We start from the raw sequence: 26,646 nt of genomic DNA, 5'->3' as shown, positions 1-26,646 counted from the left end.
TGCCTCTCAGATGAATTGTTTAATACTCAAAACAGTTTTATGAGATAGGTGTTCTTCATCCCTAATTTCAGATAAGCAAAATAAGTAACTTTCCTCTAACTCAGGTTTCCCTGTTTTAATTATAAACAATTTATAAATTGGGAATCAGTGGTATTATAATAGCGATGTATGGCAACAGATGGTGGCACACTTGTGGTGGATTTAGCATCATGTATAAACTTGTGGAATCACTATGTTGTACAGCCGAAACTAATATAACATTGTGTGTCAACTATACTAAAAAAAAAGAAGAAAAGAAAAGATGTATAAATTGGTGATGGTTTTCTGTCAGATCTGCAAACCAGTTTTGTTCTCTCCCTTCCCTTATGTTTTATAGTTATACGTTCCACTTTTGTGATTCTTTCAGGTAAAGGTGACCTACAGACAACCTACCTATGACTTGTGAGACCCTGAATCCTAACCACCATGTTATTTACCTTTCCTAGGATCCTATCCTTCCCCTAAAGCTGGAGCAACTCTGGTTGTGTACAAGGACCTGCTGGTACTATTTGGTGGCTGGACGCGGCCAAGCCCATATCCCCTACACCAACCAGAGAGATTCTTTGATGAAATACACACTTACTCACCCTCTAAAAACTGGTAAGCCATAAAGATAAGATCCTTTCAGTCTGGAATAAAAGATTTCAAATGAATGGACAGCTTCCATTTTTTGTGTCCAGGAATCTCTTTTGAGAATTTGGTAAAAGCTCTGGACTCTGTTCCAGGAAGTAAATTCACATATGCACAGATGTGCTGACAGTTATGGAGAGTTTACAGGGCCCCCTAAAACCTAAAGCTAGGGATGCCTGGCTGGTCCAGTCAGTGGGGCATGCGACTCTTGATCAGGTTGTGAGTTCAAGTCGTATGTTGGGTGTATTGCTTACATTAAAAACGTTTTTTTTAAAAAGGTGAAAAAGAAGAAAAAAAAGAATTAAAAAAACTAAACTAAAGCTAAGATCCTCTCTTCCAAAGAGAAAAAGTAGAAGAGGTTTATTCCTCTTCCTAGAAAAATAAATGTGCCATTTGGAGAATGGCAGGGGTCGGGGGATGTCTTCAGTTTTGGCGGCTCATTTCTCAGGTGTGCTGTGGATCCAGATGATCCTTTGTTCCCTGCTGTGTCTCCAACTGATTCCTGACTTTTTTTCCTTTTTCCTTGTAATGGTCTACTTAGTACGGGGCTCTTGGCAGCTGCAGCTGATCAGGACTATAGAAAGAAGTGGAAGGTGGTGCCCAGCACATTAGGCTGAAACAGCCAGGGAGCCATGATGGCGTCTCTGGTCATCTGTCCACTCCACCTCTAAGCCATACACACTGAGAACTTAAAAGTGAGCATAGCTTTAGCACGTTTGTGGGAAAGTCCTCATACCTTCTGCCATCTTCCACTTACTATGCTAACAGTATCTCTACTGAAGGTGATAGGATTGTCATTTAAGTGGATACCCACTTACTGTTTCCACCTTAAATACTTAAGACTCAATACAGGTGGTGCTTACTTCTTGGCTTCTCCTCTCTTTTTATATTAGGTGGAACTGCATTGTGACAACCCATGGGCCACCTCCCATGGCTGGCCATTCCTCCTGTGTGATAGATGATAAAATGATTGTCTTTGGTGGCTCCTTAGGATCCCGGCAAATGTAAGTATATTTGGCTTGCTGCCTGTCAGCCTGAAGGTAAATACTCCTGGGAATAACAGGTCAGAAGAGTGAACTAGTCAGGTCAGTATTCTCAGCAGGATTTTGATCCAACCAGTTGTTGCTTCCTATCATTCCCATTTTTGATCCCTGAATCACAGAGCAGTAGGATGAAAAACTTCTCCATAAAATTAGAGCCATGTAGAATCTTTTTATTTGGTATGTGGTTCATTGAGTGGGATCAAATTCTGATGTAGCCTCCACCTTGTCTGTTTCTCCCTGTGCCTACAGAAGGCTACCATCTAAGAAGCAAAAAGTCCTTTTACTTTCTCTCCTTTATTACCCAGCTTGTGCCCTTTTGGGCTTTAGAGAAGACAGGTAGATTGACAGGACAAGTTGAAAATGGTTCATTTGAGATGGTTGATAGAGTGGGTAGGAGCAGGAAAACTCTCAGGTCCAGTGCACTTCTGTGAGGCTGTGCTCCCTGCCTTCTGTCCTTACCACCTCTGGCCACAGCTGGCCAGCTCAGGCCAGAGTCAAGAACCAGAGCATTCCGTCTGAATCACTCTTTATCTGAGTTGGTGGTAGCTGCGTTAATGGTCAGGAGAGGGAAGTCAATGAGCTGTCAGAAGTGAAAACATTCAAGATCCAATTCTGTTCTCTGTTAGACAAGGTATTCCCCATCTTCCTGTTTCAAAACATTTATGGAGAGACTGTGAGCTGCCCCCCAGATGAGAAAGTTTAGGGCTTAGAGTTCTTATTCCTGTTTTCCTCTTTATGAGTCAATGACCTTAGTGATGTGACGGTAAAATAGAGATTGCCTTCCAGTAGTCTCTCCTGGCCATACCGGCCCCTTGGGGGTTGGAGATGCCAGTTTGTCCTTGATAAAACTGCAGATCTCATGAGCCATGGTGAAATTACTTTTGTAGCCAGAATCAATAAATCTTTATCTCCTGGACAATGGTAGAGTTACCGTTTGCATCAGTTTTCTCTCTTTCTTGTGGTTTTGCTTTTGAACGGCTATCTCCTGGTCAGTAGCTGTTTCCTACTGTCGCTGGTTCACTCTTACTGCAGGTACTAGTATGTGGCTGCAGACATAACTCCAAAGAGGCCTTATGGGTCCATGGGAAGAGCAAAGGTTTGAAGGTCTTGATATGGGTTCCAGGGAAAGAAGGGGAAGAAAACTATAGTTTAAAATGCTATGGCCATGGCACTTTGCTGGGCATCTTTATAAATGTAACTTCCAGGGACACCTGGCTGGTTTAGTTGGTAGAGCATACAACTCTTGATCTCAGGGTCATGAGTTCAGTCCCCACGTCCAGCATAGAGCTTACTTAAAAATAATAATTTAAAAAATAAATAAAATATAAATGTAACTTCATTTATATCAGCTCTGTGGTCCCTGGGAGCTCCCAACTCTTTCAACCTTATGTCCTTATCTTATAGGAGCAACGATGTCTGGGTCCTTGACCTTGAGCAGTGGGCGTGGTCCAAGCCGAACATCTCCGGCCCCAGTCCTCATCCTCGAGGTGGCCAATCTCAGGTGCTCAGGAATTAAAATAACTATTCAGCAAACACTGTAGCATCTTCCAGTTGGGATGGGAGAGGGAGGAGGGAGTCAGGTAAGCTGCCCACGTGCATAAGCCAAAGAGACTTTGTCATTCTTTTTTTGCTGGTATTTATTTTTCAACTTCTAATGGGTTGTATTTATTTTTAGTGGCTTTATATTATCCTCTCTCCAAAGCATTTACTTTGCTGTTTCATTTCTCAAGAGAACCCTGCATTTTATGTACACTCACATTAATGTTTGATCAACAAAAAATATATCCATTCAGGCTAATCATCAGTAATTTGTTCACAAGGATCGGAATTGACATGGTCTGGGGAGAGTGGAGAACTTATAGTGACTAGAATACTCTGATTTGGGTTCTGGGTAGGCTGTTTTCATATACCACTGACGCATAGGAGGTCAGATACCTGTGTCTTTGTTGGTTTATTTTAAATGTCTTCCTCTCCCCAGATTGTCATAGATGATGCAACTATCTTAATCCTTGGAGGGTGTGGCGGTCCCAATGCTGTGAGTATTGCTGGTGTGGCTTTCCAAAGCACATGCTGCTAAGGGTTCAGAACTTGCTTCCCTGTCTCACCTTGTGAGCATGGTGTCCTTTTTATTGAAGGAATACCTTTTTCACTTTGGGTATATAACCATGGTATTTTCTGGCCGAACTCTGCTTTCTTTTTCCTTTCCCTTCCTTTCCTTCTCTTCTCTTCTCTTCTCTTCTCTTCTCTTCTCTCTTCTTCCTTTCCTCTTTCTTTCTTTGGTGGGGTGAGAGGTGCTTTAAATCAAAGACATTCGTCTCTTAAATATTCATACCTCTATCTATATTCTTCCTACTCGCGCTTCCTCTTTAGGCTGTATGGTTTGCTGCTACCATTTTTTCAAGGAGGGGTGGGGCAGAACAACAGTCTGATAACTGCCAAAATTTACATGGAGTTTATTGAAGAATGCAGATCGAGAAAGTTGTGAATATGTATTATCTACCTCTCCCCACCAACACACACACAGGCAAAATTGAGATTGAGAACCACTTAAAATTGATTCATGGGTTACAGCACAATTCCATGTTCCGTTCCAGCCATAGTTTGTGAATAAAGGAGAGCATGATGAGGGCATGAGTGAAAGAGCGGCCACAAATGTGGCTGTATTCCTTTTTTTTAATTACTTGTTTGTTTTTATTTTTTTTATTTATTTTTTTTTAAGATTTTATTTATTTATTTGACAGAGAGAAATCACAAGTAGATGGAGAGGCAGGCAGAGAGAGAGAGAGGGAAGCAGGCTCCCTGCTGAGCAGAGAGCCCGATGCGGGACTCGATCCCAGGACCCTGAGATCATGACCTGAGCCGAAGGCAGCGGCTTAACCCACTGAGCCACCCAGGCACCCTACTTGTTTGTTTTTAAAAGATTGTATTTATTTATTTGACAGAGAGAGGCATAGTGAGAGAAAGAACACAAGCAGGGGGAGTGGGAGAGGGAGAAGCAGGCTTCCCGCTGAGCAGGAGCCCCAATATGGAGCTCAGTCCCAGGAACCCAGGATCCTGATCCAAGCTCAAGGCAGATGCTTAACCACTGAGCCACCCAAGTGCCCCACAAATGTTGCTCTTCTTCTGAAGAGCCCACACACCCTCTAGACCAGACGGCACAGCTTTGGGATTCCTGTGATGTGTATGTGTTGTGTAGCGTACCTCACCTGAGTCCTCTTGTTGGTCCTTCTCTTCTAGCTCTTCAAGGATGCTTGGTTATTGCACATGCACTCGGGCCCCTGGGCCTGGCAGCCACTCAAGGTAGAAAATGAAGACCATGGGGCCCCAGAACTGTGGTGCCACCCAGCTTGTCGGGTAAGCAGGGCACTGATAGGCCAGTGAGAGAAGGGCCCTAATTGTAAAGCCTAATTGGCTTGTCAGATTTCTAAGCAGATTTGTGTGGAAATAAAAAACACCTTGATGTCATAAAAGAAGTGGACATTAACCATCGTTCTTTGGGCATTGCTCATATGTGAACTTCTAGATGGGAAACCTGTGTGGGCCCCACTGATCCTTTTTTTTCTTTTTCTAAGTATATTTATTTGAGAGAACATGCGTGAGCATGAGCTGGGTATTAGCGGTCAGGGTAGGGAGGGCAGAGGGAGAGGGAGAAGCAGGCTTCCCACTGAGTAGAGAGCCTGCTTCAGGGCTCAATTCCAGGACCATGGGATCATGACCTGAGCCGAAGGCAGACACTTAACTGACTTAGCCACCTGGGTGCCCCAAGTTTATTTATTTATTTATTTACTCTACGCTGAATGTGGGACTCGAACTCCTGACACCAAGATCAAGAGTTGAACACTCCACTGATTGAGTCAGCAAGGTGCCCCCCCCCACACTGATCCTTTAAGTGCCAGCTTTAAGTATCTCTCTGTCTGTGAACCTTTCCTCAGGGTCCCCAAACAAAAACTGATTCCTCCTTCACCCTATCCCTGTCCTGCACACACACCTCTCATGATGGCACTTGTCATGCTTCAGCCATGGGTTGTTCCCATGTCTGTCTCCCCTTCTGGCCTGAAAGGCAGGCTGCATTATTTTCATCTCTGTATCTCTGGTACCTGTATAATGCCTGGCCTGCCCAGGTGCTCATAATAAAATGTTTGAGGCTTAAATGAATGATCAGAACTGAACATAGGTCTTTTGTCTTCCAGGTGGGGCAGTGTGTGGTGGTCTTCAGCCAGGCTCCTAGTGGGAGAGCCCCACTGAGCCCCAGTTTGAACTCCCGCCCATCGCCGATCAGTGCCACTCCTCCAGCCCTGGTTCCTGAAACCCGAGAGTACCGCTCACAGTCTCCAGTAAGGAGTATGGATGAAGCCCCTTGTGTTAACGGCCGCTGGGGAACACTGAGGCCCAGAGCTCAAAGGCAGACCCCCTCAAGTTCCCGGGAAGGGAGCCTTTCCCCAGCCAGAGGGGATGGCTCTCCCATCCTCAACGGCGGGAGTTTGTCTCCAGGGACAGCAGCTCTAGGTGGCTCTTCCTTGGACAGCCCTGTGCAGGCCCTATCTCCTGGCACTCCGTCTACCACTGAAGGGTGTGACCTCAAAATGGGACTTTCTTTGGCTCCCCGACGAGGGTCGCTACCAGATCAGAAAGATCTGAGGTTAGGATCAATAGATCTGAATTGGGATCTAAAACCTGCTTCGAGTAGCAATCATATGGATGGTGTGGACAACAGGACAGTTGGGGGAAGCATGAGACACCCTCCTGAGCAGACGAATGGTGTGCACACCCCTCCACACGTGGCCAGTGCCCTTGCAGGAGCTGTCTCCCCAGGTGCCCTGCGTCGGAGCCTAGAAGCCATCAAAGCAATGTCATCCAAAGGCCCCTCAGCCTCCGCAGTGCTAAGTCCTCCTCTGGGGTCTTCTCCAGGCTCTCCTGGGAACCAGAACCTGAGCAGTGGAGAAACAGTTCCCGTTCCCCGCCCAGGGCCTGCCCAAGGAGACGGACATTCCTTACCTCCCATTGCCCGCCGTCTGGGCCACCACCCTCCACAGTCCCTAAATGTTGGCAAACCTTTGTACCAGAGTATGAACTGCAAGCCCATGCAGATGTACGTGCTAGACATTAAAGACACCAAGGAGAAGGGGCGGGTCAAATGGAAAGTATTTAATAGCAGTTCTGTGGTCGGACCTCCTGAAACCAGCCTCCATACAGTGGTCCAAGGCAGGGGTGAACTCATCATATTTGGAGGACTCATGGACAAGAAACAGAATGTGAAGTACTATCCAAAAACAAACGCCTTGTACTTTGTGCGAGCAAAGAGATAATGTGTTCTAAACCCCCTCCCCTTTCTGTGGCTTTTAATTTTCCAGCGTGCAAGCATTTGGACTGCGAATTGGGAAAACAAAGGACAGAATTACTCCCATAAACCAAAACCCCAATTCCCAACCTCACTCACTCCAGGCTGGGATCAAAACTCCATTAAGAAAAGAATTATATATAAATATATAAATATATATTATATAGCCAACTCTGTTTACAAAGAGGGAGAGATCTCCGTCCTGGTTCAGATAAATTTGTTGCTGTGTTTTAGCAGAGGCTGTGCTGCCTTTTTCTACTTTGCTGGTAACTAGACCAAGAATTTAGGGAACAGACTAATGTCAGAACTTAACTAGAACAACTGAAGAGCCCCCGTAAATTTTTATGTGGCCTTCTTGGAGTTAGAGAAAGAAAGAGCGTGTGTAAGGTGCACATGTGGAGCCTCCCGATCCACGAGCTCCAGGAGCTGGCAGGGTGAAAGGAGCCTGTAGAGCACTCTTCCTCCCTTCCTTTTAAAACCACACAGAACCTGTGCAAATGTCTCTTTGCGGTCATGCCCTCTGCCTGGCCCTGTTCTGGCCTTGTGACCGAGGAAAGTTACCCAGCCAGGAATTCCGTTGCACGTGTGTGTCCCAGGATCACCATGGGGCAGTGTTAATGCATAGATGCCTGTCGCCTAGTGTCCATTGGTCTGGAGCACACTCCCTCTCTGTCTCAGAAAACATATTGGTGTCTGCTTTCGGAACTTTCTGACAATCGTATTTGATTGCAAGCTGCCAAAAACCACATTTGTTCCCTTAAGACTTGATCCTCAGAAGCTGCCTTTCCCTTTTTTTTTTTTTGGCATATGTGGATTTTTTTTTTTTTTTTTTTTTTAAAGCAAGCCCTGAAAGTGTTCCCACTTTCTGTTTCTTTTACAGAGCTAAGGTGCCCAGGGAAATCTCTTAGAGATATTTCTGGATCCTGTTTTCTGGTATCACGGAGGGACCTGGTAGGGAATTCCAAGATGCCAATAGCATGAGAAATCCTTGAAGTGTCAAGAATACTGTTATTTCCCTTTGGGCTTCTTTTTACTTCCAAAGCGCATTAGGCACACCCATTATTATTTATACCATGTGGAAATTGATCCTGGAAGAGAATCCCAGTAGTAGTTCCTTCTAGAAATAATTTCGCCTCTTGGTGTGACATGCATTTTTCTGCGTGGCTGTTGACTAGTGGTTGGGTTGAGTGTCAGGTGCTTAGCCTCTCTGAGGCAGGGCACACCTTGGGAGCAGCCCCTCCTTTGTGACTGTCTCCTTCACATGTGACCCAAATAAGAGTTGGGTTTTTATGTCATACGGTTCCTGAGATAATGTGCAACCAACTAGAGCATTCCTTTGGTTGATACAGGAAGTTACAAATTACCAGTCTATAAACCATGGCCTGGACCTAGGAGATGTTAGAGTAAGTCAGATGGCCCCACTTTAATTTTTGGTGATTTCTCATCAGTGGAAAGATTTTTACTTTGCCTTTAGGATTTGAATTTCAGAACACTGCATTTCCCATCTTTCACACTCCCCTTTTTTCCTGTTAGCATTTCCCAAGCACAAGCCTGCTACAGCTGGCCCTGGGTCCTGGCTTTAGGCCAGCCCTTAGCAATCTGTCTGATAAGTGTGTTTTCTCCTATGACATCATGTTGAATTCTTTCCCGTAGCCATTAGCTTTTACAATGTGGTCTTGGTGGGAAAGCCCCCCCTGGTGCCAAGCCCAGGAAAAGGCCAGCTCACAGGGAGAGGTCTGTGTTCCAGAGACTGTTCCCTTAGATGACGAACTGCCATGTGCCTATTTACTGTAGTATCCACCTACTCCTAGCTCAGCACTTTGCCTGCTGGACACCTTGCTCCTGGGCTATTGCCGGTCCTTCTTCAGCAAAGACTGTTAGATCATGTGGGGTCCTTATTCGCAAGAGAAAGCCTAGCCTGTAAGATTAGGTATTACTTTATTGCTATTACCGAACCGTGTTTATGACATTGCATCTGTGCATGGGCAGCGTCCCCAAACTCAGTTCCTGTTTAAATATAAAGTATTTGGAAGCCTGAGAGTTCGGAATCTCAGCTTTGTGACCATTCCCTTAGTCCTGTGGCCTTCCTCAGCCAGCTGTTGGCTCGTGGGTTCCCTCTGTCTTCCCCAAACATGCAGGCAGCGGAGGTGATGACTCCCTTGGAAGGTCGCTGGCTCCTTGGAGCTCCGTGGCACCCAGTGCTACCCAGACTGCTCAGAAGCGCGCTGTATTTTGACAGCTCCTTAGGAACATCTCCTTCATCTGCACCTGGTGGTGGTGGCCTTGGTGGCTCTTGGGCACTGTGGCCAGATAGCTTAGGAGAGCATCTCCACACAGGGTGGTTGTGTCCTCAGGGCCCCGTGAAGCCACGTGTGCAGGGGAACTTCAGGTGTCCCCCCTGTGGAGAGCATTCCCCAACACCCTGGCTGCTTCCATGAGGGCACATTTAACCACGACTCTGGTTTGGACAGGATGCCAATTTTGTCTTAACGATTCACTGAGAAAAATGAGACAGTTTCCTTGGCCTTCACGAGCACCTAAATTAGCAAATATTTGTCAGTGTTGAAGTATTTAAAATACATGGTGTTTCTTACTTGAAGCTTTAACCCCTTCCACTCCTGCAAGTGTGCCTTTGAGAGCCCCACGTCACATGGACTTCCCTGGCCCCCTCGTGGACCTCCTGTGAGAGTCTCGGTGTCTTCCTTGCCTCGTGGACAGGGCTTCTGTTTTCTCACCTTGCAGGCCGGGCAGTAGAGAGGCTTCTGTATTTCCGTTCACATTTCATGGGTGGTGGGCTGCGCAACCACCCCTTTACACACACCCCCCGCACACACTTCTGTATTTTAGGAGCACAAACTAGGTGTCGAAACAAGCTTACATTTAGTTGTAAGGTAATACTGGCCTTCCTCTCCTCCCAGCCCTCTGCAGATTGATCTAATTTTAATCTTCGAGTTTTATATCAAGAGCTAAAACCACGAACTATCCCAGGAACTGTGTTGGAACTCTCTAAAATAAAGAAAAGAAGAGGACAACAAAAGAAAACCAACTTGAGAAGTCTTGACGTTGGAGAACAGAAAGCCACCAGCTGATGGAGAACAGAGGGATACTTCCTTTCCTCTTTCTCTCTCTGGGTTTCCCTCTGCTTTGCTTCTTTGCTTCCCCTTAAAAGTGATGTTCCTGTGGGTTTGTCTGTCTGTCCTTGTTGTTGTGGTGATCCTGGCATGGTGATGTGCTCTGCTTTGCGTTGTCTCTGCTCTCTTACCAGCGCACAAGTCAGTGGGGAGGATCTGAACACACCCAGGGGCAAGGAAGCCGAACTTTGAGGCCTGCGTCCCGTGCAGCCTCCCCACGAACTGCAGAAGGCATGTTCTGCATGGTCACCAGTAAGTGGCTCCCTCTCACTGTGTTCATTGTCCTATGAGAGCAGCCCTTCGGCCTTGGCTCCACCCTTGCTCTCTGTCCTCGCTCTGCTCCCTTCCCACCAACCAGGGTTCATGTCAGCGCACCCCGGTCGTGCCCTGGCGAAGCTGGTGCTGTGAGTGATGTTTCCCATACAACTCAGGGGTCCCAGATGGCTTACCCTGAGATGGTCATTTTAGGCACATAACAGTGTAGGAATGAAAAGTGGACTTCATTGGTATTTAAATCTGTCAATTTCATTTTTTTGTTAAGGTTTTCCCTGATGACTTTTTAGCGATTTAACAAATAAAACAAAATGGACAGAATTGTCTTAACTGTTTTATTAGTAGAAAAGAAGAAAGAAACGGAACTGTCATGGAAGCTGTTGAGATTGGAGATGGAAATTGGAGGCAAGGTAGTTGGAAAACCTGCCCTTAACCACTCTAGAAAGGTTGTTTGGGCGTAGAGGTGGGGAGCTGCCCTTCCCTGGGGACAGCTCCCATTGAATAAGAGGCAACTCTTAGTCATGCTCGAAGGACTTGGCATTTCAGAGTCTCAGGCACCGCGCTGTGGTGGAGACTCAAGAGAGGGCCTGAGCTTGGAGGAGGGCCCCAGGGACCAGGACAGCAACAACCACATCATCGCTGGCCTCTTAAGCAAAGAGGAGGACACAGGGCCCCTGGATCTTGAAACAGCACGGCAAATGGTTAGAAACACAAGCCTGAAGCCCCAGAGGCTTGTGTTCTAATCCTGCCTTCCCCTGCTTTCTGCTTAACCTTGGACGTGAGTTTCCTCATCTGTAAATACAGTTGTTTCATGAGGATTAGCTGAGGTTGTGTATGAAAGCACTAGGCACAGTGTCTGGCGCATGGTGAGTGCTCAGTAGATGGTGGCTACTATTTATAATGAACCTTGGAAGAAAATAGAGGCTCGGGGAAGGAAAGGGCTAGGCTCGCTGTGTAAATTGCTACAAGCATGTCCCTGCTGAGGATTATGCGTGTCTCTGGTTGTCTGGGTCATCTTTTAGATGTCAGCGTGAGAACCTCTGAGGCTTTTGCCTCTCGAGAGCAGTAAGCAGCAGCTGCTGCCATAAATCAGGTCAGAATTGTCTCATTGTTTAATCTCCCTTTTGGACTTGAATTCCTTGGTTTGCTAGTTGAACTCTGCCTCTGGCACTTAAGGTATCCTTCTGCCTGGATTCAAGGGCACACTCAGTTGGCTCCCATTCTGGAAGTGTCAGTTGGGGACTGATGACAGGAGTCTGCCCAGCTACGTGGGGGCCTGGGAGGAGACAGGCACCATGAGGGTAGAGAGCTGAAACCACTTGCTGACCACATGCCAGTTTCTTATACCCATGGGTCTTTGTGCCGAGCACCATTATGTTCTTTTCGTTCGGTGAGTACCGTGTACTGACCCTGTCCCAGGCTCAGGTGCCGCGAGCCTGCAGCTCTCATGCTAGCTGCACATTTGTGCTTCCCAAGATGTGGCATGAAACTTCCCTTTCTAACAGCATGCTGTCTATCCCACTGCACTTTGAGACACAGTAAACTAAAGCATGGCCGCAGGAGGGTCCTGGGTCCGAAGGGTCCAGCGCCATGTGCTGGCCGCTGCTAAACTGGCAAGAGGCAGAACGACTGTTCTGTATTCTTTCTCAGTCACCCTTGTGGAAGGGCTGGGCTCATTGTAGGTCTGTTGGGCAGAACAAGGTCCAGTGGGTAGAAGCTGTAGAGAAGAGATTTCCTCATCGTTGGGAAGAACTCCATTATGGTCAGAGCTGTATGTATCAGAACCAGTTTGGCACTGCTGGGGGAATTCAGGCATTGCCTGGGCAGTCTGGAATGTTGTAGAGGAGGCGGCGTTTAGTGCGTAGGGTGCCGGGGCGATTGTGGTCCTGCGGAAGGAGGCAAACATCAGTGCCTGGGGAGGACCCCACATACTCAGCTTTCAGGATAGGTTGGCCTGTAAGCCCCCCAGACAGCATCCTAATGTAGTCTGTCCCACCACGGGCCATGCTCCTGCTCCAGAGATGATGACCTGAACGTGAGGACAGCAGTGTGATCGGCCCCAGGTCAGAGGGTGCGTGGGAACAGAGAAGAGAGGATATGCCAGTGTCAGGGAGAACACAGCTCAGAGAAGATCCATGATTCCCCCAAGGCCTGGCAGGAGGCGGCGGCCACTGCCTTCCCATGCAGTTCTAGCACGAGACTCCCGGGCCACTCCCCTCGGTATTGATGGGCCAGAGGCCTGTGCACGTTTAGGTCTAAATGACAGCACCTACAGGGAAAGGGCCGCTCGACACTGCCCTTTCTCCTTCCCAGGACTTGGGTTTACTTTTCTAACTGGCTCTGTGAGTAAGCGGTGTGGGAATCACTGACTCAGACGAGGAGACCGAGGCCTTGCCCATGTCCCTACCCTCAGCGAGTCCTGCAGCCTATCGCTTATCCCATCACCCTCATCTGGGGAACCCTGAAAGACCAACCTTTGAGCACCCTCATATCCAGCAGGACAGGAGGCATCACCTTCAAATCTTGCAGGCTGGTCTGCTTGTCGTGCTACCACAGGGGACCGGTGTCCACCCTTGCTTCTTTGTGCCTTACCACCTCCCCAGAGATGGGGGAGCATACCTAGCCCGGGTCCGCCTTCTGCCCTCAGTGGCCATAACTGTGCCCTCCCCACTCTGATTGACCACAGCCAGCAGTAGTCCAGAGCTCTTGTAGATGCTCTGAGAGGTCATGCTTCCACTGTTACGGAAGTGCTCAGAGATTGGGAACTTGCATGGGAGGCAATGACAGAGCTGATGTGTGCGTCAGATCAAAAATGGGACAAGAGACCCCTCCATGCCCTTTCAGCCTAGAGAGGCTGCAGGACAGGGACGTGGGCTGACTTTCAACCAGAAAACACCTTGGTTCAAAAGCTGGTACTGTCACTTTGGGCTGAGACAAGTCATCCCACAACTAAAGGTCACATAGGAGTCTCTTGATCCCATCTGAGCCTCAGTTTTATCACTAACCTGGGTCGAGGCTAGCCTCACAGGTTAGCAATTCAGCAGTAATTGTTCATCTGTGGAGTGGGTGCGCTTCCCCAGAAGACCACTTGGGGGCACCCTGTGAAAGGCTTTGCATCCTAGGCATTCTATCAGAGGCCGACTTCGGAGGGAAACTGAATGGGCTGGAGGAGAAAAATGCCCATTCTCCCTTCTCTCTGTTGGTAAAGCCTGGGTAGGACCCCATCCCTGGACTCTGCCACATTTCTGAGCACCACCCCCAGGCTGGCTCCCTGCCCTCTCTGCCCCAGCCCCCAGCTGTGGGAAAACCAGTGTTTTCCCCACCAGGCTGGGCTCTGGGCCCAGGCCCTGTCAGCACGCACAAAGCTGAGCTGATGTTAGAAGAAAATGCCTAAGCGGGCTGGCAGAGTGTGCCATTTCCCCACCGGGGCACCTGTCTGCCCACCCACTGTAGGAAAGAGAAAGAGGGCTGGGGGCCAGGCCTTACCAGGCAGAAACCTGGAAGGAAGAAGGAAGCTCCTGCCCACCCATCAGCAAGGGCACGAGAGCCCAGCACTGCCCTGGGGATCAGTCATTCCCGCACACCTTCGCCTGAGCGTGGACTGGCCCTCGAGGCGCAGGGACACAGATGGCTAAAAAGAGGCCTGCACCTGGAGCTTCCCACAGCCTCCTGACCAACCAGGGAGGTTGTTTCACTGAGCTTCAGAAGCCGAAGACAGTCCTAGGTAACAGACTAAAAAGACACAAAGAAGGTAAAGAACTGTCTGGAAGCAACAGCCAGGCGGGCAGGAGAGCTGTTCGGAAGCCAGAGAGAGCTAAGAGATGGGTTTCTCCATACCCCAGCCTCACCCCACTAAACTGAGGCAGCGAGCAGATAAGAATAAAGTCTGTCTGGGGGATCCCAGGCCTGGCCTGGGGCAGTCCGTAATGCAGGATGTCGGCCGTCCTCCAGGCCTCACACTGGGGAAGACCCATTCACTGTGGGCCAGGTCAAGTGCAGAGGAGCTGTGGGAGATCTGGCATATCAGAAGCGCTGAGGGCAATGCAGAGTGAGCCATATGGATCTAATGACCAGGGGTTATTGCCTCAGATGTAGCAGGGAAAGAAGCGTATGACCAGTCACAGTGGGAGGAGAGGCCAGCACAGATGGGGCCATGGCGGAATTCTGAAAGAGAGTTCTCCCTGGAGCAGGAGACCCACAAGGTCCAGAACAGAGGATGTCCAAGGAGAGGGTGCTCCCCTCCCCACACGTGCTTCCCTGGCATTTGGGTAACCCGTCCTACACACGGAAAATGAGCCCCAGGGCCAGGGGAGGGGGAGACAAAAAGAAACAACCTTGAGGAGATTGAGATAAAACTGTAGAGAATGAGAAGTCAACTGAATTTAAGTTCACCGGGAAACTATTGGATTAAAATGGCTGCAGACAGATTAAATCAAGTCAGGAAACAAAGCTCTTTTTCAGTGAAGGTAAGAGCTTGTACTTGCTCCCGTTAGAAGGAAAGAAATCAGATGAAGGGCTAGGGAATCCCAAGAACGGAGGGTGAGAGGCGCTGTGGCCAGTGCCAGAGGGAGAAAGGAGAAGGGTGTTCCAGTAGAGAGGATTGCCTTTGCGGAGGCACAGAAATCTGAGTGTGACCCGCCCTTCCGGGACCTTGAGGAAGGTCAGTGTGACCCGAGTACACAGGGCAGAACTGGAGAGGGGGATGAGAGGCAGGCAGGCGTGGGGTCTGGACCCAGGTGGGGGCGACCACAAGAGGATGTTAAATGTATAGGGAGAAAACTCAGCCCCTGGCGGCTGACTACATCAAGAGAACAGGAGGCCGGCACCCACTCCTGCTTTAAGCAAGCATGTAATGCTGTGTGCCAGACCCTTCCTGTGGAGCTGACATTTCAGTGGGGGGTGAGGGAGAAGGAACAAATGGGTAAAGAGCTGAGCAGGACCATTCCAGATGAGGACCGTGAGGATTATAAAGTTGGGATGTGACAAAATGTGATGGGCTTAGGCTCACCAGAGAAGGCCTTTCCAAGGAGGTGACATTTTAGCTGAGACCCTAATGTAAGAGCAGCGGGGCAGAGAGAACAGCAGCAGCAAAGGCCCTGAGGCAGGCATGAAACTGACAAGTTCAAGGAGCAGAGGAAAGGCCAGCATGTCTGGAGTATGTGAGTGAAGGCAGAGGTTGCAGGTGGCCCTTTAGGCCATGGGGAGGGAGGGGTTGGGGTGGCCATGACTCTAGGTGCAGTGGGTGGCCATTAGAGGGCTGTAAGCAGGGAAGTGATACATGAGGCTGTCCAGGTCAAGGACCCCAGCCTTGCTGCCAAGCAGGCCTCGCACATTCCAGGCTCAGAAGAACTCTCTGGGGATAATTTGGCAGCTCAGCCCCAAATTTTATATTTAAACAGGATCTAGACATTTCCAGTGTGCCCTTTCTCTCTACCCTGCTGTCCTGTTTCTAAGTGCAGTTGCCTGGTTATTTAATCGCAGTCCCCACCAGAGTGTGGGATCCACAAGGGCAGGGTCCGTATCTACTTCCCAGTGGCCTTCCCAGCGTCTGACCTGCCACAAGGTGTGTTTGTCCACACTTGACAAGTACCCGTCTGCATCCCCTCAGGCCTGGGATGTTCGCCCAGCTTCCTAACCGGTCCTCCTTCCCGGTGCGCCCTCTTCAGGCCATTTCCCAAGCTGCAGCCACAGCCAGTCAGCCAACACATTTCTATTGAGCTTTTACTGGGTCAGACATACTCCACCTGGTAGAGATTATTATGGGCCAAATTGTGTCCTTCTGCCCCTCCCCGCCCCGCCAAATTCTTATGCTGAAGTGCTAACCCCTAATACCTCGGATTGTAATCATATTTGGAGATAGGGTCTTTACTGAGGTGATTAAGTTAAAACCAGGCCATCAGGGTGGGCTCTGATCCAGTATGGTTCGTGTCCTTTTAAGGAGAGCGAATTTGGAGTCAGACTTCCACGGAGGGAAGGCAGTGCGAGGACCTGCGGAGAGCCTGGTCACCCACAAGCCGGAGAGAGAGGCCTGGAGGAGATCCTCCCTCCCGCCCCTACCGACTCCTTGTCTCTCACTGCCGACCTCCAGAAGTGAGAAGACACGTTTGTGTGCTGCGTAAGCCGCAGTCTGTGGTCCTTCGTGACTGCAGGTGGAGGGGATACGGGGATAGAACAGAACAAAAAGGCCCTTATGCTCATGGAGCTTATGTTCTGGTGAGAGAGACCGACGATAAATTTTAAAATTCCAGAACCAAAGGGCGCCTGGCTGGCTCGGCTGGTAGGTCATGCAATTCTTACTCTGAGGTTCGTGAGGTCGAACCCCATATTGGGTGGAGAGATTACTTAAAAAAAATCTTTAGGGGGGCGCCTGGGTGGCTCAGTGGGTTAAGCCTCTGCCTTCAGCTCAGGTCATGATCTCGGGGTCCTGGGATCGAGTCCCGCATCGGGCTCTCTGCTCATCGGAAAGCCTGCTTCCCTCTCTCTCTCTGCCTGCCTCTCTGACTACTTGTGATTTCTCTGTGTGTCAAATAAATAAATAAAATCTTTAAAAAAAAAATAAAATAAAAAAAAAAAAAAAAAAAATCTTTAGGGGCGCCTGGGTGGCTCAGTGGTTAAGCCGCTGCCTTCGGCTCAGGTCATGATCTCAGGGTCCTGGGATCGAGTCCCACATCGGGCTCTCTGCTCAGCAGGGAGCCTGCTTCCCTCTCTCTCTCTCTCTGCCTGCCTCTCCGACTACTTGTGATCTCTCTCTGTCAAAATAAATAAATAAAATCTTTTAAAAAAAAATCTTTAAAAAAACAAAAAAAAGTAAAATTTCAGAATCATGAACAGGATGATGTGAAGGAGTCAGCGGAGGGAGGAAGGGCGTGTCCGTGAGTGCGGGAGGGGGCAGGGCTCCGGGCAGGTGGGGCAGCCCACGCACAGGAGGTTAGGGGGGAGATGGAGAGAGCGCCGTGCTGGGCGCTGTGTGGGAACAGAAGGCCGGGCGCGCTGGAGTGCAGTAGGCAAGGGGAAGAGGGTGACCCTTTGAAAGCACGAGGAGCCAGTTACAGAAGGCCTTGAAGGCATGAGGTTTGGATTTATTCTGAGTGCAGTGAAAACTACTGGAAAACTGGAAGCATGGGTGTGGCATTGCTGGATTTACACTGCTTAAAGACTACTCTCGTGCCTCTGTGGTATTCCAGAAGGCAAGCTGGGAAATGGGAAACCCTGCAGGACACCGCTGCAGTGTCCAGGCAGAGAAGAGAGAGAAACATAACCCACTGTCCCTTCACCACTTACCTTCCCTGGGCATCCCATCCCCCCCCCCTGCCCCCGAAGTCCTGTGTGTTTGCCCCCCTGGGCCATCTATTTCAGGCAGGTGACTGTCTCTCCCTGCTTTGATAAGTCCTCTCCAGGCCTTATGGGGCCTTGTCCAGAAGGTGCTCGATCAACTTGGGGGATGGAGAGAGACCAAACCATGAGAAATGAGTGGATTAATTGGGAAGTTTTACATCAGAAGGGCCTTTAGATAAATGGCCAACCTGCTTCACCTTAGGCCTTAAAAGGAAAAGCATCTTGCTTGGAGGACCCTCAACTTAGTGGTCAGAGGGGGCACAGGAAAGTGGAACTCACCAGACCAGAACAGTCCACAGGCATCCTCTTGAAATGAAATTCTGAACCACCTCACTCCCAGCTCTAACCCTCGACTGGCTTCCTGCTGCCAGCAGCAGTGTTTACGTGAGATCTGTGGCCCTGCTGCGGACTGAACTGTGTGCCCCCCCCCTCACCCGCCACCCAAATCCATATGGTAAAGCCCTAACCCCCAATGTGACTTCCTGGGAGATAGGCCTTAAAGGAGGTAATCAAGGTTAAAGAGTTAATCAGGCAAGGCCCTGACCCGGGAGTACTGGTGTCTTTAGAAGACGAAGACACACCAAGAACAAGTGTGCACAGAGAAGGCGTCTGCTGTCTGCAAGCCAGGAAGAAAGGCCTCATCAGAGACCAACCCTGCTGGCACCTTGGGCTTGGACTTCCAGCTGCCAGGACTGTGAGAAAATAGGTTTCTTTTGTTGAAGCCCCCCAGTCTGTGGTGTTCTGTTAGGGCAGCCCCCGCAGACTGCTTCAGAACCCACCTTGTGAACTGCCCAGGGCTCTTGTTAAGTGTGCAAGCTCACAGACCCATCCGGCCCCCAAAGCAGAATCTCTGGAGGATGGGCCCCAAGAATCCATGTTTGGAACAGGCTCCTGTTGCTCACTGGTGTCCTTTTTGGGGCTCCTGAGGGCAGTGAAGGCTCATTCCCCTAGGAACCTTTGGCCAGTAGCTCCTCTGATCACCAGCCTCCCTCTCTGTCCAAGAGGACTTCACCTTCGGCCTCCAGGTGAACCGGCAAGCTCATTCTGCCAAGTTGCTTCGTTTCCTTACACTGTCTCTGAGACCTCCAAGAGCCAAGACAGAGCAGGGCTAAATAGGAAGTCTGGAAACTCAGATAAGTGAGATCTGAGCCCTGCCACGGAGGGAGAACGCTTCACACACTGTGACCAGTCCTGACTCTGGGCAGATGCGGTCAGACCTGCAGGAAAGGGAGCTGAGCAACCTGGGAATGTGGGCGAGAGTTTCGAGCTGCAGGATCCTGTAAGAACTGGTGTTCAGTTGTTGTGTTTCTGCCTGGCTGTTGTGGAAGCAAGCTGAAAGCGAGCGCCCTGTCTCACACGGCCACATCCCCTCTACTCTCTTGGACATAAGGAGCCACAGTCATTTGCGGGTTCATGGCCCTCAAACGCTTTCAGCATTACCAAGAAGAGCCCTCCTAGTGGCTGGGGGCAGAGGGTAAAAAACGCGAGACCCAGTCTGGCAGGACAGAGTCTAGTTTTCTAGACTTAGAAGGCTTACTTGGGCTCCAAGTCTAGTTTTCCCACTGACCATCTGTATGATGTGACCTCAGATAACCACATTGTCTCTGAGAGCTTCCTCATCTGTAAAAGATAAGGATAATATTTCCTCCACAGGCTTGTTTATGAAATTAAATGTGGTCACCGCTATAAAGCGCCCACCGTCTGGCACCTAGTTAGCCTTCAATAAAAGTTAACTTATAGATTATTCCTTACAAAACAGGGATTTGCCCAATGTGAAGGCCCTGCAAGAAGATACTGGTGAAAATCAAGCATAATAGACAATCTATCAGGAAGGACCCACCCACACCCAGTCCCACTAGCGGGCATTTCCTGAGCGCCCACCTTCTGGAAACAGGCCGGTGCCTGTTGCTGGAACAGTGGAGAGGGGCTGTAGGCGTCAGTGCTGAAATATCAGCTCCGGGAGGGGAGCAGGTCTTGGTAGTCTCTGTATTGCCAGGGCCAGGGGGCGGGGTGCACGGACACATAGTAGGTGCTCAGTAAGTATTTGCTGAATGAATGGGATGAATCAATCAATAAATGAATGACCGGCCAGCATAATCCTGTGGGCCTCTGACTCATTTTTAAGACCTTGAGCAAGTCCGTCACGCTCTGAGCTTCTGGTTCCCCACTGGTGAAGCCACAGGTGTCTAACTCATCATTTAGGTCCTGCGAGCAGAATTAACAGAGCGATAGTAACAGCAAGAATAGTAGCTTACTGAGCACTGCTATGGGCCGAGCGCTGTTGTCAACAAAACAAAACACCTTAGGAGGCAATAGTATTTTGCCTCCACTTTATTGAAGGGAGATTGAGGCAGGGAAGGCTCCTGGAGACGCGGGAGTTGATCAGATTTTTGGAGGAATGCCTGGGGGATCGGACTGAACAATGAGGGTGGAAGGCTCTGCCCTGGGTGTCGCCGCCGGGAGGTAGCCGCGGACTGTCAAGTGGGGCCAGCCCCGCCCCCGGCGTCTCCCTGACAACAGCGTCCGCACATGCGCCTCAAACACCCGCGCCTGGGCGGGCGGCGGGCTCCGAGGCCGGATGCGAGCCGGGCGGAAGGTACCCGAGCGGGCTAAGCGGTGGGGGCGCGGGCTGGGTTTTTAAAGGGACCAGCTCTTCACCGGCCCGTTCGCCGACGGGACCCGCTGATGGTGAGGGCTGGGTGGCCCAGGTAGTCGGGATCGAGGCAGAGGAGAAGCAGGGCCACGTAACAACCCCGCCCGCCCGGAGATGACAAGGGAGGGGAGGGCTCTGCAAATGCCCCACCCCCACCCCCGGCAATGAATGGGATGAGTATCCCCCAGGGAGCAATATGGGGAAGTAACTATGGGATTGCACCTTCTGGGTAATAAGAGGGAGACGGGGATTGCGTAACTCCCCAGGACCGTGAAAGGAAGCCCGGGTTCCAATAGCGTTAATGGGGATAAGGGTGGGGTGCCGTGACTGATCCCTCACCCCAAGGAGGAGAGTCAGAGAGCAGGTTGAGTGGGATCACAGGTCCAGCTCAGGACGGTTACCGTCTCCCATCCCCTACTCAGCATTCTGCCATCTCCCTACCCCTCGGGTCGCCCAGCCATGGCCAGACCACCTGCCCCGGGCTCGGTGATTGTTCCAGACTGGCACGAGAGTGCTGAGGGCAAGGAGTACCTGGCTTGCATCTTACGCAAGAACCGCAGACGGGTGTTTGGTAAGTGCCTGACCCCCAGGCTTGTCGCCTGTCACTCCCTGGTGAGAAGTGTCACCTGTTGTTCCCTGGGGAGAGTGAAGACGTAGGGCAGCGAGGGCCTGCTTTGCTGCACTCTTCAACCTTGGAGACCCCTGGAAGCCCTATCTCTGGGGCTCCCACCCCCGAATCACCTTAGAGCTAATTCCATCATCAAAGCCAGGGACATGGAAACAGCCGAAACGCTGCCAAGAACCATTGTCACCAGAGAGGCTGTTGATTGAGTTCTCACCCTGTGCCAGGCCTTCTGCTGGGCACGTTATACAACAGACTCCCAATTACCCTCAGCAGTACACCTTACAGACTTCTCCAAGATCCAGCCTAGTAATCAGAGGCATGCCTCTTCTACAACCTGCTATCTCTAAGACAAGACATTCATGTTTCCCAGGATGAGCCAACTCACCCAGGGTTGGGCTGACATCAGCAGAGGGGCCTGGCATCCGCTGTGGGGGCTCAGCTCTGGCCAGAAAATGAGAGGGCAGCCCACAACTTAGGACTTTCAGATCCCAAGCCTATGGATGTATCATAATTCTTTTTTTTTTTTCAAATTAAAAGGATTCATAAAGATCTTGATTTATTGATTGTACTGAGTTTATTTGTAGTAATTGAGAATATTTTTGCTAATATTTCTCCATTGAGGAAAAACTACGAAAAACCTTGCCTTTACGTGTGGGAAATCTAGAACATGGTATAATAGTATCAATAAAAACAATCTCATGCATCCAACTTCAGATACAAGTAACTTGGTATTATTTGGAGTAGGTCTTTGTGCCACTCATAGAGCACAGGTGAGCTGTGAGCTTCTTAGCAGGGCTCATCCAGGGACCCCCCTTGTGTCCCAGGCCTCTGTAATGAGCATAGAAAACCATGGCTACAGGCACTGAAAAGCTCTTAGAGTTGCTGGGTCTGGTGGGGCGGACCTCTTGACCCCCTCTGGCTCCCTTCTTGTTCCAGGGCTGCTGGAGCGACCAGTGCTGCCCCCACCCATGGCCATTGACACAGCCAGCTACAAGATCTTCGTGTCTGGGAAGAGTGGCGTGGGCAAGACAGCGCTGGTGGCCAAGCTGGCTGGCCTAGAGGTACCCGTCATACACCATGAGACCACTGGTGAGTCCAGCCAGGGAGGCCTTGCCTGGGATGGAGGAGAGTCTGGCCCTTGTCCCACCATTTACTCTGCAACCTTGGAAAGTCACTTCACTTCTCTGAGCCTACCTCTGGCTCCTCTGTTCAGCAGAGGTAATAGTACCAACCCCAAAGTACTAGAGATAGTACTGAGCTGGCTCAAGAGAGGTGCTCAGGGAGCATTACCCCTCCCTTTGTGTGTCCTCCCACTGGACGCTGACTGGCCAGCAGGTTGCAACATTATCCAGTATCCTGTACCTTTGGGTCCCCTGTGCATACAAGTGAAACTGCTTCGTCTAGGGCTAAGCTGCATCTCTCCAGCAAGCTGGAGGCTTATCTAGGCAGGTGTTTTCTCCCATCAGACTGAGAATTCTCCCAGGTCAGTGACTATGCCTTCCCTCTCAGGCTGGTGACCCACCAGGGACATGTCTTCTTTCTATTCCTTCCTGGTCCCCTTAACCCTCTCCACTCTGCCTTCCCCATGCTGAATGGCTGACCCTCCCCAGGCATCCAGACCACTGTGGTATTTTGGCCAGCCAAGCTGCAGGCCAGCGACCGTGTTGTCATGTTCCGCTTTGAGTTCTGGGACTGTGGGGAGTCTGCACTCAAAAAGTTCGATCACATGCTGCCGGTGAGCAGACAGGCGGGCCTGGGAGGGTCCGGGAGGAGCTGGTTGTCTGAGATGGGCTTCGGAATCTGAGTGTCTGAGCCCAGCCTGCTTGATCTGCAGGAGCCAGATCTGGGCACAGGCTGAGGGTGCTGCCCCAGGTGGGAGAGCTCTGAGCTGGCAGTGGGGACTGGTCCTGCGGAGGGAGGAAGTGAGCTGAGACTTCTCAGGGCCTGTGGTTATAAGCCTCTCATCAGCCTCTCCATACCCAGGCCTGCAAGGAGAAAACAGATGCTTTCCTCTTCCTCTTCTCCTTCACCGACCGTGCGTCCTTTGAAGACCTCCCTGGACAGCTGGCCCGAGTAGCAGGCGAGGCCCCTGGTGTTGTCAGGATGGTCATCGGCTCCAAGTATCCTTCGGGTGGCCCCTAGGACGGTCAGAGGCCACACTTGGCAAGGCATGGAGCAAGGGGATCAGGAACCCTGCCTCTGCCCAGCTGTGGGGTCTAGTCCCATGGACTTTATCTTAAAGGCAGCAGGCGTGCTCCCCCCTGCCACCATCCCAGGGAGGAGGGCTAAGGCTGGGTGTGATGAGGTGGCACACAGAGGTACCCGGCCAGGCTCCTTGACCCTCCTGCAGATTTGACCAGTACATGCACACAGATGTGCCTGAGCGGGACCTCACAGCCTTCCGGCAGGCTTGGGGACTGCCGCTCCTGCGGGTGAAGAGTGTGCCAGGGCGGCGGCTGGCAGATGGGCGCACTCTGGATGGGCGGGCCGGGCTAGCCGACATTGCCCATGTGCTCAATGGCTTGGCTGAACAGCTGTGGCATCAGGACCAGGTGGCAGCTGGCGTGCTTCCCAACACCTCTGAGAACACCCCAAGCTGATCCCTACTCCCAACCCTCACGTGACCCAAGGCAGAGGGCAGCAGCCAGGTCCTAGGGCTGAGGCAGGAATGTCTGATCTCATCCCGAGGACTGGCCAGAGGGCCCTGTTGGGAGGACGGTGCCCTGAGAAGAAGCCTCCTGCCCCAGCAGCACCTTCCATGCAGAATTCCTGACAGTGAGATGGGGGCACAAGGCTCAGTGGGCCAGTGGTCTGAGGGCATCTGGGTGTCCCTGGTCTTCTCCTTCTGACCTGAGGGTCTAGGCCCTGGAAGCTGAGGAACTGTAGGGGCAGGGCCCCAGGGCTCAAGCTGTTCCCCCAGCTGCCTGCCGTCCTCCCCCTTTCTGCAGCACCCAGAGAGGGTGACTGGGAAGAGGGGGTGTCCCCGCTGGGTCTGGACCTCAAGTGACTTCAATCAAGAGCCTACATTACAGCCGTCTGCTGTAGCAGATAAATCCTGAAATCTTGGTGGTTTAACTCTATAGAAGTTTTTTTCTTGCTCTGTCTGCTCATTGAACTCATGTAGAGATCCTGACTCTGAGGTCTTTAACATGTGGCTTCCTGTTTTGGCCTGGGACTTCAACCCCCCAGTCAGCCCACTGGGAATGAGCACAAATGGAAGATTATCTAGAAGGTCTCCAAGGACCTGGCCTCTGCCCACCATCCATTGGCTAACACAGAGTCACATGGTTACATGAGGCAGGGCATGCTGGGAAATGTAGTCCACCAACGTGTTCAGGAGGTGAGCCCTCTCTCTCTGCAGCACCTTTCTCCATCAGGAAGGTGTCAAGCTAGGCTTAGAACAGGGGCCCCACCAACCTGGAGAATCAGAAAATTCACTATACAGGGCCAGGGACTGGACCAGGTGGGGTCAGGGAGTGAGTTGCCCTGTTAGGCAGCTCTGCCCTATGGAAAGCCAGCAAGGGCAGGTGAAGGAAAACGAGTGAACTTGCCCATTCTTGTGTCTCACATTTGCCCCGTCTACCAGACACCGGTGAATGCAGGCTGAAGTGTGGGGGTGGGTGCTATGAAGAGGGCCCTTATGTGTTCTGACACCCTCCGATGGTGGGCTGAGGCCCAGCCTGAGTCTGAGCCAGCTGGAAGGGACTGAGGGCCCAGATATGTGACCCCAAAAGCCAGCTGACCCTTGGAACCCCCTCTTGAAAAGGCAGCATCAGCAGCTCTGTACAACATGCAAGATGGGATCAACATGCAAGACCCCATCCTAACACTCCTTCTAAAATGCTGCTGTCCACACATTTACACACCCCCTGCTGACATGCACAGGAGGTTTGTACCTCTGCACTCTGGCTCCACTCCTGGACACCCTGATTGCCTGCCTGGTGTCTACCATGTCTGCCACCCTGGGCACTACCCATAGGTTCGTCACCCCTTCCAGGACCTAAAGGGCTGATTTTAGTGCCTTCTTACCCCCAACTCTGGTTCAGAGCTGAGACCCAAGCTTACCCCATACCCCAGAGTAGGAATATTCCCTGGGCAGGAGCCCATGCCTCACAGTGGCGCCCAGCAGGTGCCATAGACCCTCCCATGGTAGGCTTCAGCTCTGCTTCCGGGCAGTGAGTTAGCCCATTCTCTGTTCTTAGCTCCAGTAGACCTTACCCCAGCAGGCAACAGAAAAGCTTGGGAGTGGGACCCAGAGAAGGTGGCCTCTGGGCCTGAATGTGACACCCTGCCTCCCAGGCACTGGTACCTGTGTTGTGAGCACCAGCTGCCCCACGTCCAGCACTTACCTCTGGGCTTGAATCTCCCCCAAAAAGGAAGCCTCTGCCTCCTTCTAGGGTACCAGCTCTGCATCAGCAGGACAGTTTTCTCCCGGTTAGCCCTGCTCCAGTCAGAGAATCACCTGTCACGCTCCTTCACCCCAGACCAAGAGGTGAACAATTCCCTTTTGCTGTTTTGCTGCGTAAGGACAAGGTGGGGAGGGCGGTGGACTGGCAGCCCAGTGCCTGCTGTCCCAGCCCCACTTTCCCAGCCCCCGGAAGCCCAGCCCTTGTGCCACGTGAGCCTGCTGCTCCACGGTAGTGCAGACCTGGGAGCCTGAGGGAGGAAGGAACCGCGAGCAACCGTTGTAAGAGCCGGTGGCTGTGCCTGCAGTGTGTCCTCTGGGCAGGTTACAGGGAGAGCGAGAAGCGTGTGTAGACACACTGTGTGGGTTCAGGCCAGCTTCATGGGCCTGCCACGTGGGTCCCACACTCAGAGGGGTCTTCCCACCTGGTTTAATGCTCTGCTGTTGCCATCCTGAAACTCTGCACACCACAGATTATGTGGCATGTCCTGTGTGTGTTGTCCAGGGAGAGGGTCTGGGGTCCTGATGAAGCCCCCCTCTAAGGGCTTGGAGAGAGAGACCACTTCAGTGAAGTGTCGCAGGGCCACCAAGAAGTTGCCTTCTTCCCGCTTTGGTGCCAAAAATTCCACCATTAGATCACAACAGCTCAGGGGCGCCTGGGTGGCTCAGTGAGTTAAGCCTCTGCCTTCAGCTCAGGTCATGGTCTCAGGGTCCTGGGATCGAGCCCCGAATCAGACTCTCTGCTCAGGGGGGAGCCTGCTTCTCCCTCTCTCTCTGCCTGACGCTCTGCCTACTTGTGCTCTCTCTGTCAAATAAATAAATAAAATCTTAAAAAAAAAATCACAACAGCTCAAAGACGAATACCTCTCCACTCACCCCACCCCCTTCATGGGCCCTGAGGGTCCCTGGGAGGAAGGGGTAGTGACTGTGCCCCACAACAGTTCAGGGGTGGGCCCTGACTTAGAGGGACCTTTGGGAAAAGAGTAGCCATGCTTGCTGCCCAGGGCCCTGGAGCCACTGAACTTTGGGGCTCTGGAGGGAAGCCTGGAGGAGGAGGGACCATCTCCTGAGGTGAGGGTGCAGGTGGGCTGTGCTGTGGCCCAGCCCCGCTGCCGATCTTCCCAGATTTATAGTTTGAAATCCGAATCTCCAAAGCAAAGGTATTAGGGGCCTT

General features: G+C 51.1%; 2 protein-coding genes across 6 annotated transcripts in view; both read left to right on the top strand.

The window, feature by feature from the left end:
• FBXO42 (F-box protein 42) overlaps positions 1–10,775 on the top strand; it is a 105,841-nt gene extending 95,066 nt beyond the window's left edge. The window contains exons 5-11 of one of the 2 annotated variants that reach the window (XM_059135059.1): positions 486–639; positions 1,563–1,673; positions 3,117–3,213; positions 3,691–3,747; positions 4,950–5,066; positions 5,903–6,046; positions 9,969–10,775. In XM_059135059.1, the coding sequence (XP_058991042.1) occupies positions 486–639; positions 1,563–1,673; positions 3,117–3,213; positions 3,691–3,747; positions 4,950–5,066; positions 5,903–6,046; positions 9,969–9,983 (695 nt within the window). In that variant the 3' untranslated portion in view covers positions 9,984–10,775. Of the gene's footprint in view, positions 1–485; positions 640–1,562; positions 1,674–3,116; positions 3,214–3,690; positions 3,748–4,949; positions 5,067–5,902 lie in introns of both variants that reach the window. The other variant, XM_059135058.1, reaches the window with a different exon arrangement.
• Positions 10,776–20,290: 9,515 nt separating this feature from the next.
• Positions 20,291–24,142, top strand: CPLANE2 (ciliogenesis and planar polarity effector complex subunit 2). 4 transcript variants are annotated; one of them, XM_059137170.1, is made up of 6 exons: positions 20,291–20,385; positions 20,865–21,013; positions 22,004–22,156; positions 22,678–22,802; positions 23,051–23,187; positions 23,418–24,142. In XM_059137170.1, the coding sequence occupies exons 2-6, from the start codon at positions 20,902–20,904 to the stop codon at positions 23,665–23,667; spliced, it is 777 nt and encodes a 258-aa protein (XP_058993153.1). In that variant the 5' UTR covers positions 20,291–20,385; positions 20,865–20,901; the 3' UTR covers positions 23,668–24,142. The 4 variants fall into 4 exon arrangements, with proteins under 4 accessions (XP_058993153.1, XP_058993149.1, XP_058993150.1 ...); XM_059137166.1 differs by having other exon boundaries at positions 20,300–20,385; positions 20,900–21,013; XM_059137167.1 differs by lacking the exon at positions 20,291–20,385 and adding an exon at positions 20,404–20,477.
• Positions 24,143–26,646: the final 2,504 nt, after the last annotated feature.

This window comes from Mustela lutreola, chromosome 10, assembly GCF_030435805.1.
Source record: "Mustela lutreola isolate mMusLut2 chromosome 10, mMusLut2.pri, whole genome shotgun sequence".
NCBI lineage: Eukaryota > Metazoa > Chordata > Mammalia > Carnivora > Mustelidae > Mustela > Mustela lutreola.
This window is presented reverse-complemented; position numbering and strand designations above follow the sequence as displayed.

Coding starts and splice junctions, on each gene's coding strand:
- CPLANE2 (XM_059137166.1), top strand. CDS start 20,319: ATGCGCCTCAAACACCCGCGCCTGGGCGGGCGGCGGGCTCCGAGGCCG. Junction 22,157..22,677: donor CATACACCATGAGACCACTG/GTGAGTCCAGCC, acceptor GACCCTCCCCAG/GCATCCAGACCACTGTGGTA. Junction 22,803..23,050: donor AGTTCGATCACATGCTGCCG/GTGAGCAGACAG, acceptor CTCCATACCCAG/GCCTGCAAGGAGAAAACAGA.